The sequence below is a fragment of the Gouania willdenowi genome, chromosome 18 (genome assembly GCF_900634775.1).
Source record: "Gouania willdenowi chromosome 18, fGouWil2.1, whole genome shotgun sequence".
Classification (NCBI taxonomy): Eukaryota; Metazoa; Chordata; class Actinopteri; order Blenniiformes; family Gobiesocidae; genus Gouania; species Gouania willdenowi.
The window spans coordinates 531,217-544,562 of NC_041061.1; the positions used below are offsets into that span (position 1 = coordinate 531,217).

The following is a 13,346-nucleotide window of genomic DNA, read 5'->3' on the forward strand; positions in this document are numbered from 1 at the left end:
TCGCGCAAGTTGCGTCGCTTGAAGGGAGGTCGCTTGACGTTGCGTCATTTACATTGATTTTAAATGTAATCGAGTCGCCAGAGTCGCTGAAGTCAAGTTTGGTGTGAACGCACTTTACGGGATTCTAACGGATAACAAATTATTGTTATCCGTTTTTTCTTCCATGTGCGTTAACTCTTCCTACACGTTTTTCCAATTTTCACAAATAAGCTATCAAAAAATTCAGAAAGTTCCTGAGATTTATAACATCGCTTTTATAAATTGTAACTTTTTGACTTATTACATTTTTTTACCTTTAATTTATATTAGTAATTTCAAGCCCTTCATCCTCAGCCATTTTGTAACCGATTTAGAACTTTAACATGTTCAGTTACTGCCTTCAACCCATTTCAACTTTTTTTTAAAAACCTTTTCAACCTTATTGCTAATTTTCAGCTAATGCTAGGTCAGTGCTAATGCTAGGTTATAACCAATACTCGGCTAATGATAGTGCTAGGCTAATACTAGGCTAATGCTAACACCAATGTATGCTAATGCTAGGATTGTGCTAATGCTAAGTTTTGCTATTGCTAGGCTATGATAATGCCAGCTAATGTTAATCAATACCAATGCTAATGTTAGCTAATGTTAATGCTAGCTAATACTAATGCTAATACAAATGTATGCTTATGCTAGCTAATGCTAATGCTAGCTAATACTAATGCTAATATAAATGTATGCTTATGCTAGTTAATGCTAATTAATGCTAAGCTAATGCAGTGCGACGCGGGCCAGCACCTGCACCCTCATTTGCATTTTCTTTAGGAAATGCAAATATTGTAGTTTTGAGAGTGATCCATTAATGGAATCTTCCATGGCGTAACGTTAAAATAGTTTCTCCATGATGATGGTAGGCAATAAATTAGAACCTGAAACTTAACACCAATTAACATAACAAAATATATATATTTATGTCAGAAATGTTATGCAGGTCAATATAAACTGATTCCCCTTGTTTCTTCCTTTTTTCTTGATTGCGAACCGATATCCAATATTAATCCAATGCAGTTACTTTGTTCCAGGCCATTGTTCTGTTGTGTGTAGCCACATCCTAAAGTGTCTCTGAAAGGTTGCTGCAATAATTCTTTATTATAAAAAAGATCCTCTATAGATGTGTTTATATCTCTGAGCTCTCCTCTGAACAAACGCGTGTCTGGGGGCCCCCCCCCCCCCCCCCCCCTCGCTCCACGGTAATTATCTACGATTTCTTCCTCTGCAAACAAGGACATTTGTTTTATTAAGGGTCAGATAGTGAAGGCAGTGGAATTAAAGGCTCTGTTTTCAGCCAAAGTCAACATTCTGCCACAGATCCTCTGCCCGCAGACGGCACCGGGCTGGAGAGGGTGGGTGGGGGGGCCACCAGAAAAATCTGTGCCGCATAATCTGTTGGTCGGGACCAGAAAACAAGTCTGGGTTCACCTCATGGCGGCGAACCGCACGGCAGATCTGTCCGATTAAGTTTCAGAGAAGCATCTCCTGAAAAACCTCAGAGATGGAAAAAGCAACATTGTGCACGTGAGTCACTGTGACCGACTTTAAACGTTACGACCTCAGACTGACGGAGACGTCTGTGGCACTAAGTCATTCCTAACTTTACAAATACCTGGTTTACTGAACCATTCAACTTTGGAAAAGAGTCGTAACGTAGTTACAAGTCCGTCACATGGTTTGACATTTCTCTTTGCTACAAACTCAAACCACCCATTTACAGGAAAAATATTGTATAAATGTGAAATATTCTCCTAAAACATTCCACATCGTTTTGCCATTTCAAGTTCAGGAAGTAAATTCTGTGATTTCCACATAAATTAGTCGGAAAGTTGGAAAGTATCTGATTATAAACCCTGTTGTTGATAATATTACATTACAACAAAATAAATACATTAATCTTCATTAGTTGAGTGAAAAGTATTTGTACTGTATATAAATTAGTGGTGAGACTAACTATTAAAAATATTGATCTAATTATTTATCTAAATTAATGTCCTAATAATATTTGACACAAAAAGCAATGTTTTCCATTGTATTTTGGTAAATTACTGAATCAATAAAAACAATAAATGAGCTTAAACAACTAAATAGTATTTATTATTTCTATCACTGAATAATGTGTAATTTGAATAAAGAATATTATGATTGCATTGTTCACAAAGCGCTAATTTACATTTAATTATGCAATATTCAGGCTTTTCTGGATTTTTAGTCAACTTTCTTAAACAAATGTGTTTTTGTATAAAAATAAAAACAGCACTTAGTCCAGAACATTCCAGAGAAATATAAACTGAACAGTTTAAAATATTTATCAATCAATCAATCAATCAATCTTTATTTGTATAGCGCCAAATCATAACCAATGGTATCTCAAGGCACTTTACAGTAGAGCAGTCTTAGGGACGGACTCTTCATTTTATGGATACACACATATGCATATATACGTATATACACATACATATGTATCCCACACCCAACATGAATTCATTTAGAATATTTGTGGATATCATGAAATAAACAGAACAACTGATGAAGATGATGAATTTAGTCTGAAATAGTTTTTCTACATAACAGTTGATAGGTTGGGTCAGACGATGCTATCTGTAGCAGCGCTTCTAGCCCCGCCCACATCCTCTACCACAGAGTGGTCGACTAATAATAATAATAATAATAATAATAATAAACTGTCCACTACAATCATTTATCACTGACTTTGTTCATTTGTTACTCATGGATTTATTATTGGTTCTGAACCCTGTCTGAGTGTCAGTGTGGATTGGAGACATTGTCTGCTCCACTAGGACCATTGTCCCTGCTAGCTGCTACATGTTAGCATTGAGGTGCTAGCTGCTACATGTTAGCATTGAGGTGCTAGCTGCTACATGTTAGCATTGAGGTGCTAGCTGCTACATGTTAGCATTGAGGTGTTAGCTGCTATACGTTATCATTGAGGTGTTAGCTGCTACATGTCAACATTCAGGTGCTAGCTGCTACATGTTAGCATTGAGGTGATAGCTGCTACATGTTAGCATTGAGGTGATAGCTGCTACATGTTAGCTGCTACATGTTAGCATTGAGGTATTAGCTGTTGCATGTTAGCATTGAGATGCTATCTGTTACATGTTAGCATTGAGGTGTTAGCTGCTACATGTTAGCATTGAAGTGCTAGCTGCTACATGTTAGCATTGAGGTGTTAGCTGCTACATGTTAGCATTGAGGTGTTAGCTGCTACATGTTTGCATTAAGGTGCTAGCTGCTACATGTTAGCATTGATGTGTTAGCTGCTACATGTTTGAATTGAGGTGTTAGCTGTTATATGTTAGCATTGAGGTGCTATCTGCTATATGTTAGCATTGAAGTGTTAGCTGCTACATGTTAGCATTGAGGTGTTAGCTGCTACATGTTAGCATTGAAGTGTTAGCTGCTACATGTTAGCATTGAGGTGCTAGCTGCTACATGTTAGCATTGAGGTGTTAGCTGAACTATGTTAACATTGAGGTCCTAGCTGCTACATGTTAGCATTGCGGTTCTAGTTGCTACATGTTAGCTGCAACATGTTAACATTGAAGTGCTAGCTGCTACGTGTTAGCATTGAGGTGTTAGCTGCTACATGTTAGCATTGAGGTGCTCACTGCTACATGTTTATTATTGAGGTGCTAGCGGCTACATGGTTAGGATTGAGGTACTAGCTGCTACATGTTAGCATTGAGGTGCTAGTTGCTACATGTTAACATTGAGGTGTTAGCTGCTACATGTTAGCATTGAGGTGCTCACTGCTACATGTTAGCATTGAGGTGCTCACTGCTACATGTTTATTATTGAGGTGCTAGCGGCTACATGGTTCGGATTGAGGTACTAGCTGCTACATGTTAGCATTGCGGTGTTAGCTGTTACATGTTAACATTGAGGTGTTAGCTGTTACGTGTTAGCACTGAGGTGTTAGCTGCTACATGTTAGCATTGAGGTGTTAGCTGCTCCATGTTAGCATTGAGGTGCTATCTGCTACATGTTTAGCATTGTTGTTCCAGCTGCTACATGGTTAGCATTGAGGTTCTAGGTGCTACACGGTTACCTTTGAGGTACTAGGTGTTACATGGTTTGCATTGAGGCGCTAGGTGTTACATGTTTAGCTTTGAGGTGCGAGCTGCTACATGGTTAGCATTGAGGTGATAGCTGCTACATGTTTAGCATTTGAGTTTAGCATTTGAGGTCCTAGCTGCTACATGGTTAGCATTGAGGTGATAGCTGCAACATGTTTAGCATTTGAGGTGCTAGCTGCTACATGTTTAGCATTGAGGTGCTAGCTGAGGTTAGCGGAGCTCCACTGATCCACAAACTCTTTCTTACACAATTTCCACACAATTGGGCTTTATTTTTCCATCCAGTGTTTTTATTTAAACTAAAATTACCGCCCACGAAGCACAGCAACGACTTCTCCTCTGGTTCTCCTGTTTCTCGTGTTGTGCTCTGTGCATCAGTATAATAGGCATACTGGGAACTCGTGCAATGAGAAAAATAGCAATGTATTTTTTATTACTTTATTAGAATTAATTAATCACAAATAACATAAAATAAAGTCAGTCCTAATACAAATAAATTTTATTACCTTCATTTAACAAATAAAAGCACAAAGTCAGGTTTATTGGAGAGGATCATCTCATTTTATTTACTCATTTGACCAACATTGTTGATATAAGTTTAAGTTTAGGATTTGAGATTAGCGTCCCCGTGTGGATGAGTCGGGAATGGAATCGGATAAAAACATTTTACTAATGTGGGAAAGTGTTGCTGCTTTTCCAGCTGGTTAAGGCGGATACCTATGTGTAAACTGGACGTCTTTAATTGTCTCAGAGCATCCAAAGGCCAAACTCCAACAGCTCAGACCAACGTTTGAAGTTCAAATCCTCGAGCAAAGGCGAGAACTTCCCGCTTTCCCTCCTCAGCGCCGCCCGACAGCGCCAGAGAACCGTCACGCGCCATTTCCTGCACGTCAGAACAATTTCTGAGAGAGACGAGCTCGGAAAAGTTGTGAGGGACTGAATCTCGACGGAGTCGGAGCCGCTCAGCGTCAATTAGTGATTGAAAGGAAGCGATTTATTTATGTGGGAACGCCACGGGCTCCAGACCACAGAGGAGTAGCACCAGCTCTGTTTTTCCAGCATTCCTCGCACTGACCACTTTATTCTGGACCAAACCAGACTGGGTTCTGCTAGCTCCGACTTAGGAAGTTCGTCCAAAGTTTGAGATTAAGGAGCTCCACACTTGTTTTAAAAACCTCACACACGTCCGGTTTAATCCTGCAGAACGCCACGTTTCCTCGTTTCGCCACATTTTGTTTTAGTCTAACTTTAAAATAAGTAAACAAAGCTAAACAAACAGTTAAAATTAACATTCAGAAACAAACTTAGAAGGATTATTATTATTGCCATTAATGTTCAAAACTGAATTTCTGATTCAACCGAATATACGATATTATTTCAACCTCAAACTACTGTTTGGTCCCATCATTGATCTTCAATCCAAACATTTTCAGAAACAAATTTCTGTCTTTAAAGTCACATGACCACATGTAGAAACAGAAAAATATATAAAAAACGAAGGACCATTAGCTTAATGCTAACCTGTAATGGGAAATCACGAAATCACACTGACAGGCGTAACAGAATTAGCATCAGACATTGAATGAACAGTTTATTAGTTTGAAGGATTTACCTATCTGTCATTTAATCTTTCTTTCTTTCTTTCTTTCTTTCTTTCTTTCTTTCTTTCTTTCTTTCTTTCTTCTATCGTTTCCACTAGTTTTGTTCTTCATCTGAGAACCTTTGCTTCTCTTTGGTTCAGTTTAAATGTTATTAAATGTAAAAATTTACGTTTAAGTGGAAGTTTGAATTATTAATGTAGGTCAGATTTAAAGTTTAATTCTAAAGATTTACTGTAAAAGTTGGTAGAACATCACAGGGTGTGATTCACACTGGAGGGAATCATTAGATCAGTGGTTCTCAACCTTGGTGTCTGGACCCCATTTGGGGTCGTGAAACACTGGGAGGGGGTCACCAGATGCTTTCAAGAAACTAAGAATAATTTTTGAAAAAAAAAAAAAAAAAAAAAAAAAAGAATAATTTTTGAACAATTTCAGCCCATTTTTGCTTTTTTTTTTTTTTTTTTTACACTTTTTCTGCAACTACACCAAACTCACCATATTTTAAACTATTTTCATCACTTTTTTTGGCCATATTTTTGCTCCTTTTAATGTATTTTTGCTATGTTGCTCCCATTTCTGACACTTTTACGTCACATTTCAATGATGTTTCTGCACATTTTGCACCTAATGTCACATATATTGACCCATTATTGTCACTTTTAACCTCTTTTCAACATATTTCATGATTATTTTTGCCAATTTAACCAAATTCAAGATTTTTAATGCCCATATTTTGATAGTTTAAACATATTTACTCTACATTTTTAAATTACGTTACCATAATTGGCAACTTTTATTCAGTTTATCTGGTTTTTAAAATCCCATTTCACCACCTTTTCCACCATTTTTGGTCACTTTGAACCCATTTTATCAGTGATTAAAACCAGAATTTCCATCTTTAAGATGACTAATAATATTTAGAGTGTTTCTGAGGTTCTCGTGTTGCCTCCTGCTCTCACACATTTATTTATGGATTTATTTTATACATTTATTTATCAGTGAACGTGAACAGAAAACGTTAAAGTAGAGACTTGTGTTAAGTTATTGTAAATGTGAGAGAATCAGTGACGATGGAGGTGTTTGATCTGCAGACACACACACACGCACGCACACACACACACACACACACACACACACACACACACACACACACACACACACACACACACACACACACGCACAGTTTCTGTCATCAATGGCTGGCACCGACTGCTCACAGAGGACACGTTAACGCACAGCAGACGCCACAGCCAGTGTGTGTGTGAAAGTGTATGTGTGTGTGTATTTTGGCTCTCTACACCACCCTAATAACATACACGCACACACACACACACACAAAAAGCTGAAAATGTTCCCGCCGTGTAACTTTTCTACCTCGTCTCCAGCTTAAAACATTCAACAACGCATGTGCCAGTTTTTCCTTTTCTTTCCGTGTGTGTATGCATGCGTACATCCCATGTCCCAGCACACGCACACACACACGCACGCACGCACGCACACACACACACACACACACACACACACACACACACACACACACACACACACACACACACACGTACACACACGTCCCATGCTGTTACTTTCCATGCGTCCACTTTGGAAAATTGAAAAATTGGGAATTCTCTTCCATTGCACGTGTGAGTTTGTGGTTAAAGGGGGTTGACATGCAAAGTTCAGTGGCACAAGAGCGCTTTTGTTCTACACACACTCACACACACACACACACACACACGCATTTTCAGATGAGTTAAAATCAAGTTCAGGATTATGAAATCAAAGGACATTCATGACGTTCAGTTCGTGGACACTTTTCAGGTGTGTGTGTGTGTGTGTGTGTGTGGTTCGGTTCTCTTGATAAATGAGTCAGGTTTCATTCTCACATGTTCTAAACACTCTTTGTTCCTTCAGAACAAACATTGAAAACCTCAGGACACACACACACACACACACACACACACACACACACACACACACACACACACACACACACAGAGCGCTGAGATGAACAGTGACTGCTGCTCTTTAGCAAACGTCTCATCTGGGAATGAAACCCACGACTGTTTGTGAAAGTGAAGCTGCTGCTGAAACATTCATCTGTTTTTTCCCTTGTTTTTAACGCTGTCATTAGACGATGCAGTGGGTGAGTGTTGTTTGAGTTCAATCAGACTTTAAAAAACAACCAATCCTGCTTATAAAATACAGCAAAAAATGGGCCAAAACGGACCGAAAAAGTGGTAAAAAATGTTCAAAGTGTCAATATTGGAACAATTAGTTTAAACTTGCAAATAATAAGCATGATTAATGGTGTATGTGGTTAAATTGGCAAAAAATAAGCATGAAATATGGTGAAAAGAGGTTAAAACTGACCAAAAATGGTGGAAAAGGTGGTGAAATGGGATTTAAAAAAGCACAGAAATTGGTTAAAAGTGACGAATTAGAGTGGACAAAACAGGGTTCAAAGTGTCAATAGGTGGTTTGCGACTGACGTCACATATCCCATGATCCTCTCCCATTCGCTTGGATCAACCATCTCTTATGCGTACAGCTGCAGAACATCTTCAATGGTGGATTCATGTGAATTTTCCCGAATGTATCAAGGATTAAATATTCCAGATAAAGCTCAGTATTACAGGAAGATAGAGGAGTGCAGTGGGGTTGACCCCTACACCAATTTGTTCAAATTTGAGGACAATGTAGGTGTGGCCAAGTGTAAATTACACGGACATAGTGAACTACTTGGTACTCACTAGTTTTCTAACAGGGAGAAAGATGAATGCGTACAAAAGCCTCTCCTTAACTTTATAGTGTCGGGATGGGTGAGAAATATTGTTGTTAAAGAGAAAAACAACTCTTCACAAAATGCTTTTCACAGACTCGTGTGTATTTGTAGCTTGTAGGTTTCATGTTCGATCTGTGCAGATTTGCGAGCCACTGTCTTTGACGTCTGCGAGTTAATCCTTTGATTTCTGGCCTTTCACGCTGTTTAACTGTAGGTAAACTAAAAAACTAAACATTGTTGCGATCAGAATTGTTAGAACACCCGACAACTGCGCACATAACTCCCATTTTGTGCTTTTCTCAACGGTTACCACAGTGTTTTAAATATAAGTTGTCATAAAAGATGGCGGAAACTAGCGAATCAGAGAGGATCATGGGAAATTTGTGACGTTGTTGCAAACGATCTATATTGGCTTAAAGTGGCACAAATGGGGGAGGGGTAATGAAATTTAAAAAGTAGGAACAATTACTTTAAACTGTAAATAATGGGTATGACAAATGGTGAATGTGGTTAAATTGGCAGAAAAATAAACATGAAATATGGTGAAAAGAGGTTAAAAGTGACAATAATGGGTCAACATATGTGACATGAGGTGGAAAAGTGGTAGAAAGGGTTTATTAGTGCTGAGAAGTGATAGAAATGGGAATAATGTTGCAAAAATACATTAAAAGGAACAAAAAATATGTTAAAATATGGTGAGTTTGGTGTAGTTGCAAAAAAAAGATAAAAATAAGCAAAAATGGGCTAAAATTGTTAAGATAAAAAAAATGTTCTTTGAACATTCTTTTTGTTTGTTGAAGGCATCTGGTGACCTCCTCCCAGTGTCCGACCCCAAGGTTGAGAACCCCATGCACTAAAGGACTGTAACAGATTTATTCTTTATACGTCTGTACCAATGAACAGGTCCGTTGGTCACCAGTTATAACGCTCATCACTTAAAGCACACATAGTAAATGTACAAAATGACAGAAAAATACACAAAGCAAGAGCAAGAATACATTAAAAAATACAAAGAATTATAACTTTGTAGGAAAATTCAGTAAAAGACAAGATAAAAACACAGAAAATACTACAAAAATAACAGTAATACACACAATTACTCATTAAAATATACAAAATTACAGAAAATGACAACTAAAGTACACAAATAGACAAGAAAAACACTAACAGAAATACACAAAAATACTCCAAAAAAACACTAAGTGACTCCGAAAAACATAGATTTTACATGAAAATACACAAAAGGACAACAGAAACACACAAAATGCTTCACAATGAGCAACACAACAACAAACATACACAGAATAAGAAGAAAAACACAAAATTACAATAAAAAACTTCTGTTCTTTCCTGTACTAATGCTCATGTCTCTCATTATTCTAATGCTGACATGAATGTTGATCATGTGATAGAAGTTGCTTATCGCTGACTCAAAGCGTAACATCCTGTGTGTGTGTGTGTGTGTGTCTATGCTCTTTTCTTTCTTCATGTTTTAATTAATTTAATTGAATCTTTTGATGTCCTGTGGAAACGAAACGTGAAACACGACAAAGTTTCAGCTTCTCTGAGACATCGTTTGTTGTTTTCATTCTTCACCTCTGCTCAAGTGAAAAAGATTATAACAGAAGCAATTCATGGGAAATCGGGAACAAATTTACTGATTCTGGATCATTTTGAAACATCTACAAATCCATATCGTTCATTATTGGGCACATTTCAAAAATTCATATTTTGGTTTGTAATAAACCCTTTAATGTCAGTGTGGTTCATTTCATGGTGATTTTTCTAGAACAAAAGGGGGCGTGTCCATACATTGTGACATACCATGATCAGGATCATTGATCCAGAAAACTGATAATATCTGGAAAAGACTTTATACTTTTTCTATGCGACCAGCTTCACTTACAGTATCATTTTGTTATTGTATTTGGCAGTTTTCCAATTGCCAAATATATTGTTCTCGTAGGAGTTCTCATTTTTCTTCCACAACTCCTTTGTCCTAGAACTCCTCTTTGGTTATTAATGCAGCACTAATGACATGTATGTCATCTCATAGGGACAATGTCAATGATGTGCAGTCGACCTTTTTTGGAGCCAAAATGTCAAGGTCAAGGTCACGTCAAGTGTCAAAAACTAATATTTTCCATATCTCTACCAATATTTATTGTACAAGTTCGAAAAATACTTTTTTCCTATAACTTGGCCACAAATTGAGATCCAGTGCTCAGACTGGTACCATTGAACGACATTTCCTTTCAATGTGTGACCTTGACCTTCACTCAAAGTAATATTTAAGGTCAAGGTCAGTCTTCTGTTTTTCCTGCATTATTACTTTTAATTTCATTAGTAAAAAAAAACAAACTTGTCAACAAATCCAGATACAGGTTGAAATTTTTGACAATTTTTTTCAATTTTCAAATTGCCAAATACGTATTTACGTTGTGAATACAGGTCTTGCCTAGTTTCTATTAAACTTTTAGTTATTTTGATTCTAACCAATGACCATATTATATATATTTACATATTTATTCAACTTCTCCATGCTAACCATGCTAACGTGTGCGTCTCCCAGCAGGACGAGTTCATGGACTGGTGGAGTAAGTTCTACGCTTCGACGGGAGAGAAGAAGAAGTGTGAGGCGTATGTGGAGAAAGGCTTGGACACGCTGCAGGTGAGACAGTGGGTGGACTGGAGCGCGCTCCGTGGTGTGCTCTCACCAAAGATGAATGGATGTTCTGTTCCTCCTGAACTCGCTCCACGTTTCCAGCCTCCTCTCCTCCTCTCGCTCAGGAAGCATAAAACACTTTGAGCAGGTGGTGGAAAACACACCAGAGTCACCCCGAGGTTTCAGGCCACGTCTTTTGAAATCTCTGGAAAACTCCGTCCCTCGCCTTCCCGTTAAACTCTGATCTGCTGCTGCCGCCGGGAATGAGACGAAGTTTCCAACCTTTTAACTTCCTCCCAAACTCTCCTCACGACCTGCACTAAATCTGACACAAACACCATCACAGTCGCCTGTTCTCAGACTGTTTTCACTGCTTCACAGTGTGGGAACCACCTCTGGTGCAGTAGCTATGGATGCCCACTGGGGGGCGACCACACTGGAGTAGAGACGAAAATGAAAAGAAATGAGAAGAAGAGGTTCTCGTCTATCGGAACGTACGGAATCTCTTCCTTTTCCACCTTTCACAGCATTCAACTATTATGTTGTTTCCTGCGTAGCCGCAGGTTCTCCTGCCTTCCCACAATGCAATGTGCTCTGCTTTTTTCCTAATACTAGTGCAGTGCACGTAGGAAGTACGTGTTGTTATAGAAAAGTGGGAGGGGCCAGTAGCTTTTTCATGGATGGTTAAATGGTTGTGTTTGAAGGTGGGACGTCAGGAACATTTAGGTTTGTTGTGAAATATGTAGAGTGATAATTATTGTGTTTTCATAGATTTAAATGAATAAATTGGGAAAAATCAACTCACCAACATGAAGTAATGTCTGAGAAACACTTTGAGACACTCATGTGGGAACTTTAATTACTCTTTAATTCAGAATCCTCTTTGAACTCACCTTGTAAACACTTCATTCCTAATGTAAATTTCATTCTGAATTAAACACACACACACACACGGTTCACCCAAAGCGAGCAAAAAGTGAAGCCACCCCAGCAGAGTGTTGGTGCTCTGCTAACCAGGACAGGCCGGGACAATTTTATGAAATAACTTATGAACGGTGTCATTGCAGTCCAAACAAATCCAACGTTGAACACCTTTGAACCAAGCAGCAGCCATGTTGAAAGTCTCAGTTCAGTCAGATCCACAGAGATATTTGAGGAGCACACACACAGACACTCAGTGTTTCCTATGCTAAAGGAGGTTATAAAGGAAGCATTGAGCCTGATTTCCTTAGCTCAAAGAGAATTGGAATGCTCCTTATCATGGCCGCCACTTCAATACTTCCAGAGGTTAAAGAAAAGTGGATAGGAAAGGAGATAGGAGGGACTATTCCACAACCAGGGTCTTCTAGGAGAGCTCTTCTTCTCTGCTTCATTGTCTACTAGCAAACCTCAGAGTTGGAACTGTTGCCCCCTGCGGTTACAGATTTTTTCAGGTTTTTTATTCTCTTTCTGTAAACAAAAAAGGGTTACATCAGCATAACTTTTCCTGAGGAGTTATCTAAACCACCACAACAGTACTTGTAGACTTAAAATTGTGAACTTAAAGAAAAGCAAAAAGCTTAATAGAGATAAAAATGTGACTCCGATAACATGTCATCCAAAAAGTCCACCAGTGTCTCCAGTAAAGTTTTTAAAATTAGCTCTTCTTAATGTTAGATCTCTTGTTAACAAGTCACTAATAATTAATGATTTTATTTTAACACATCATTTGGACTTTTTATTTCTTAATGAAACGTGGTTGAATGATGGTATCAGTAATACTATTCTCAATGAAAGTTCACCAAAATACTTTATTTATTTAAATAAGTGTCGTACTTACAGGAAAGGTGGTGGAGTTGCTGCCATTTTTAAATCAATATTTCAGTGCAAAGAAATAATATTTGGGAATTTTATCTCCTTTGAATATATGTCATTCTTACTGAAGGGTGATTCAAGAGTTCTGTTTTTAGTCGTTTATAGACCCCCAAAATATTGTATGCACTGAATACAACTTTTTAATAATAACAGGTGACTTAAATATTCATGTAGACAATAACATGGACAATACTGCCAAAGAACTGTATGCTTTAATGGATACTTTTGGTCCTACACAACATGTGACTGGTCCGACACACACTCAAGGTCACACTTTGGATCTGGTTATCTCTAAAGGTGTTGATATCTCTGCT

At 38.1% G+C, this 13,346-nt stretch overlaps 1 protein-coding gene across 1 annotated transcript in view; it reads left to right on the plus strand.

Moving 5' to 3' along the window:
- The window catches only part of dysf (dysferlin, limb girdle muscular dystrophy 2B (autosomal recessive)), a 77,215-nt gene that overhangs the window by 47,330 nt on the left and 16,539 nt on the right, over positions 1 to 13,346 (plus strand). Inside the window, exon 42 of the mRNA XM_028473955.1 lies at positions 11,086 to 11,184. Coding sequence (XP_028329756.1) covers positions 11,086 to 11,184 — 99 coding nt within the window. The remainder of the gene's footprint in view (positions 1 to 11,085; positions 11,185 to 13,346) is intronic.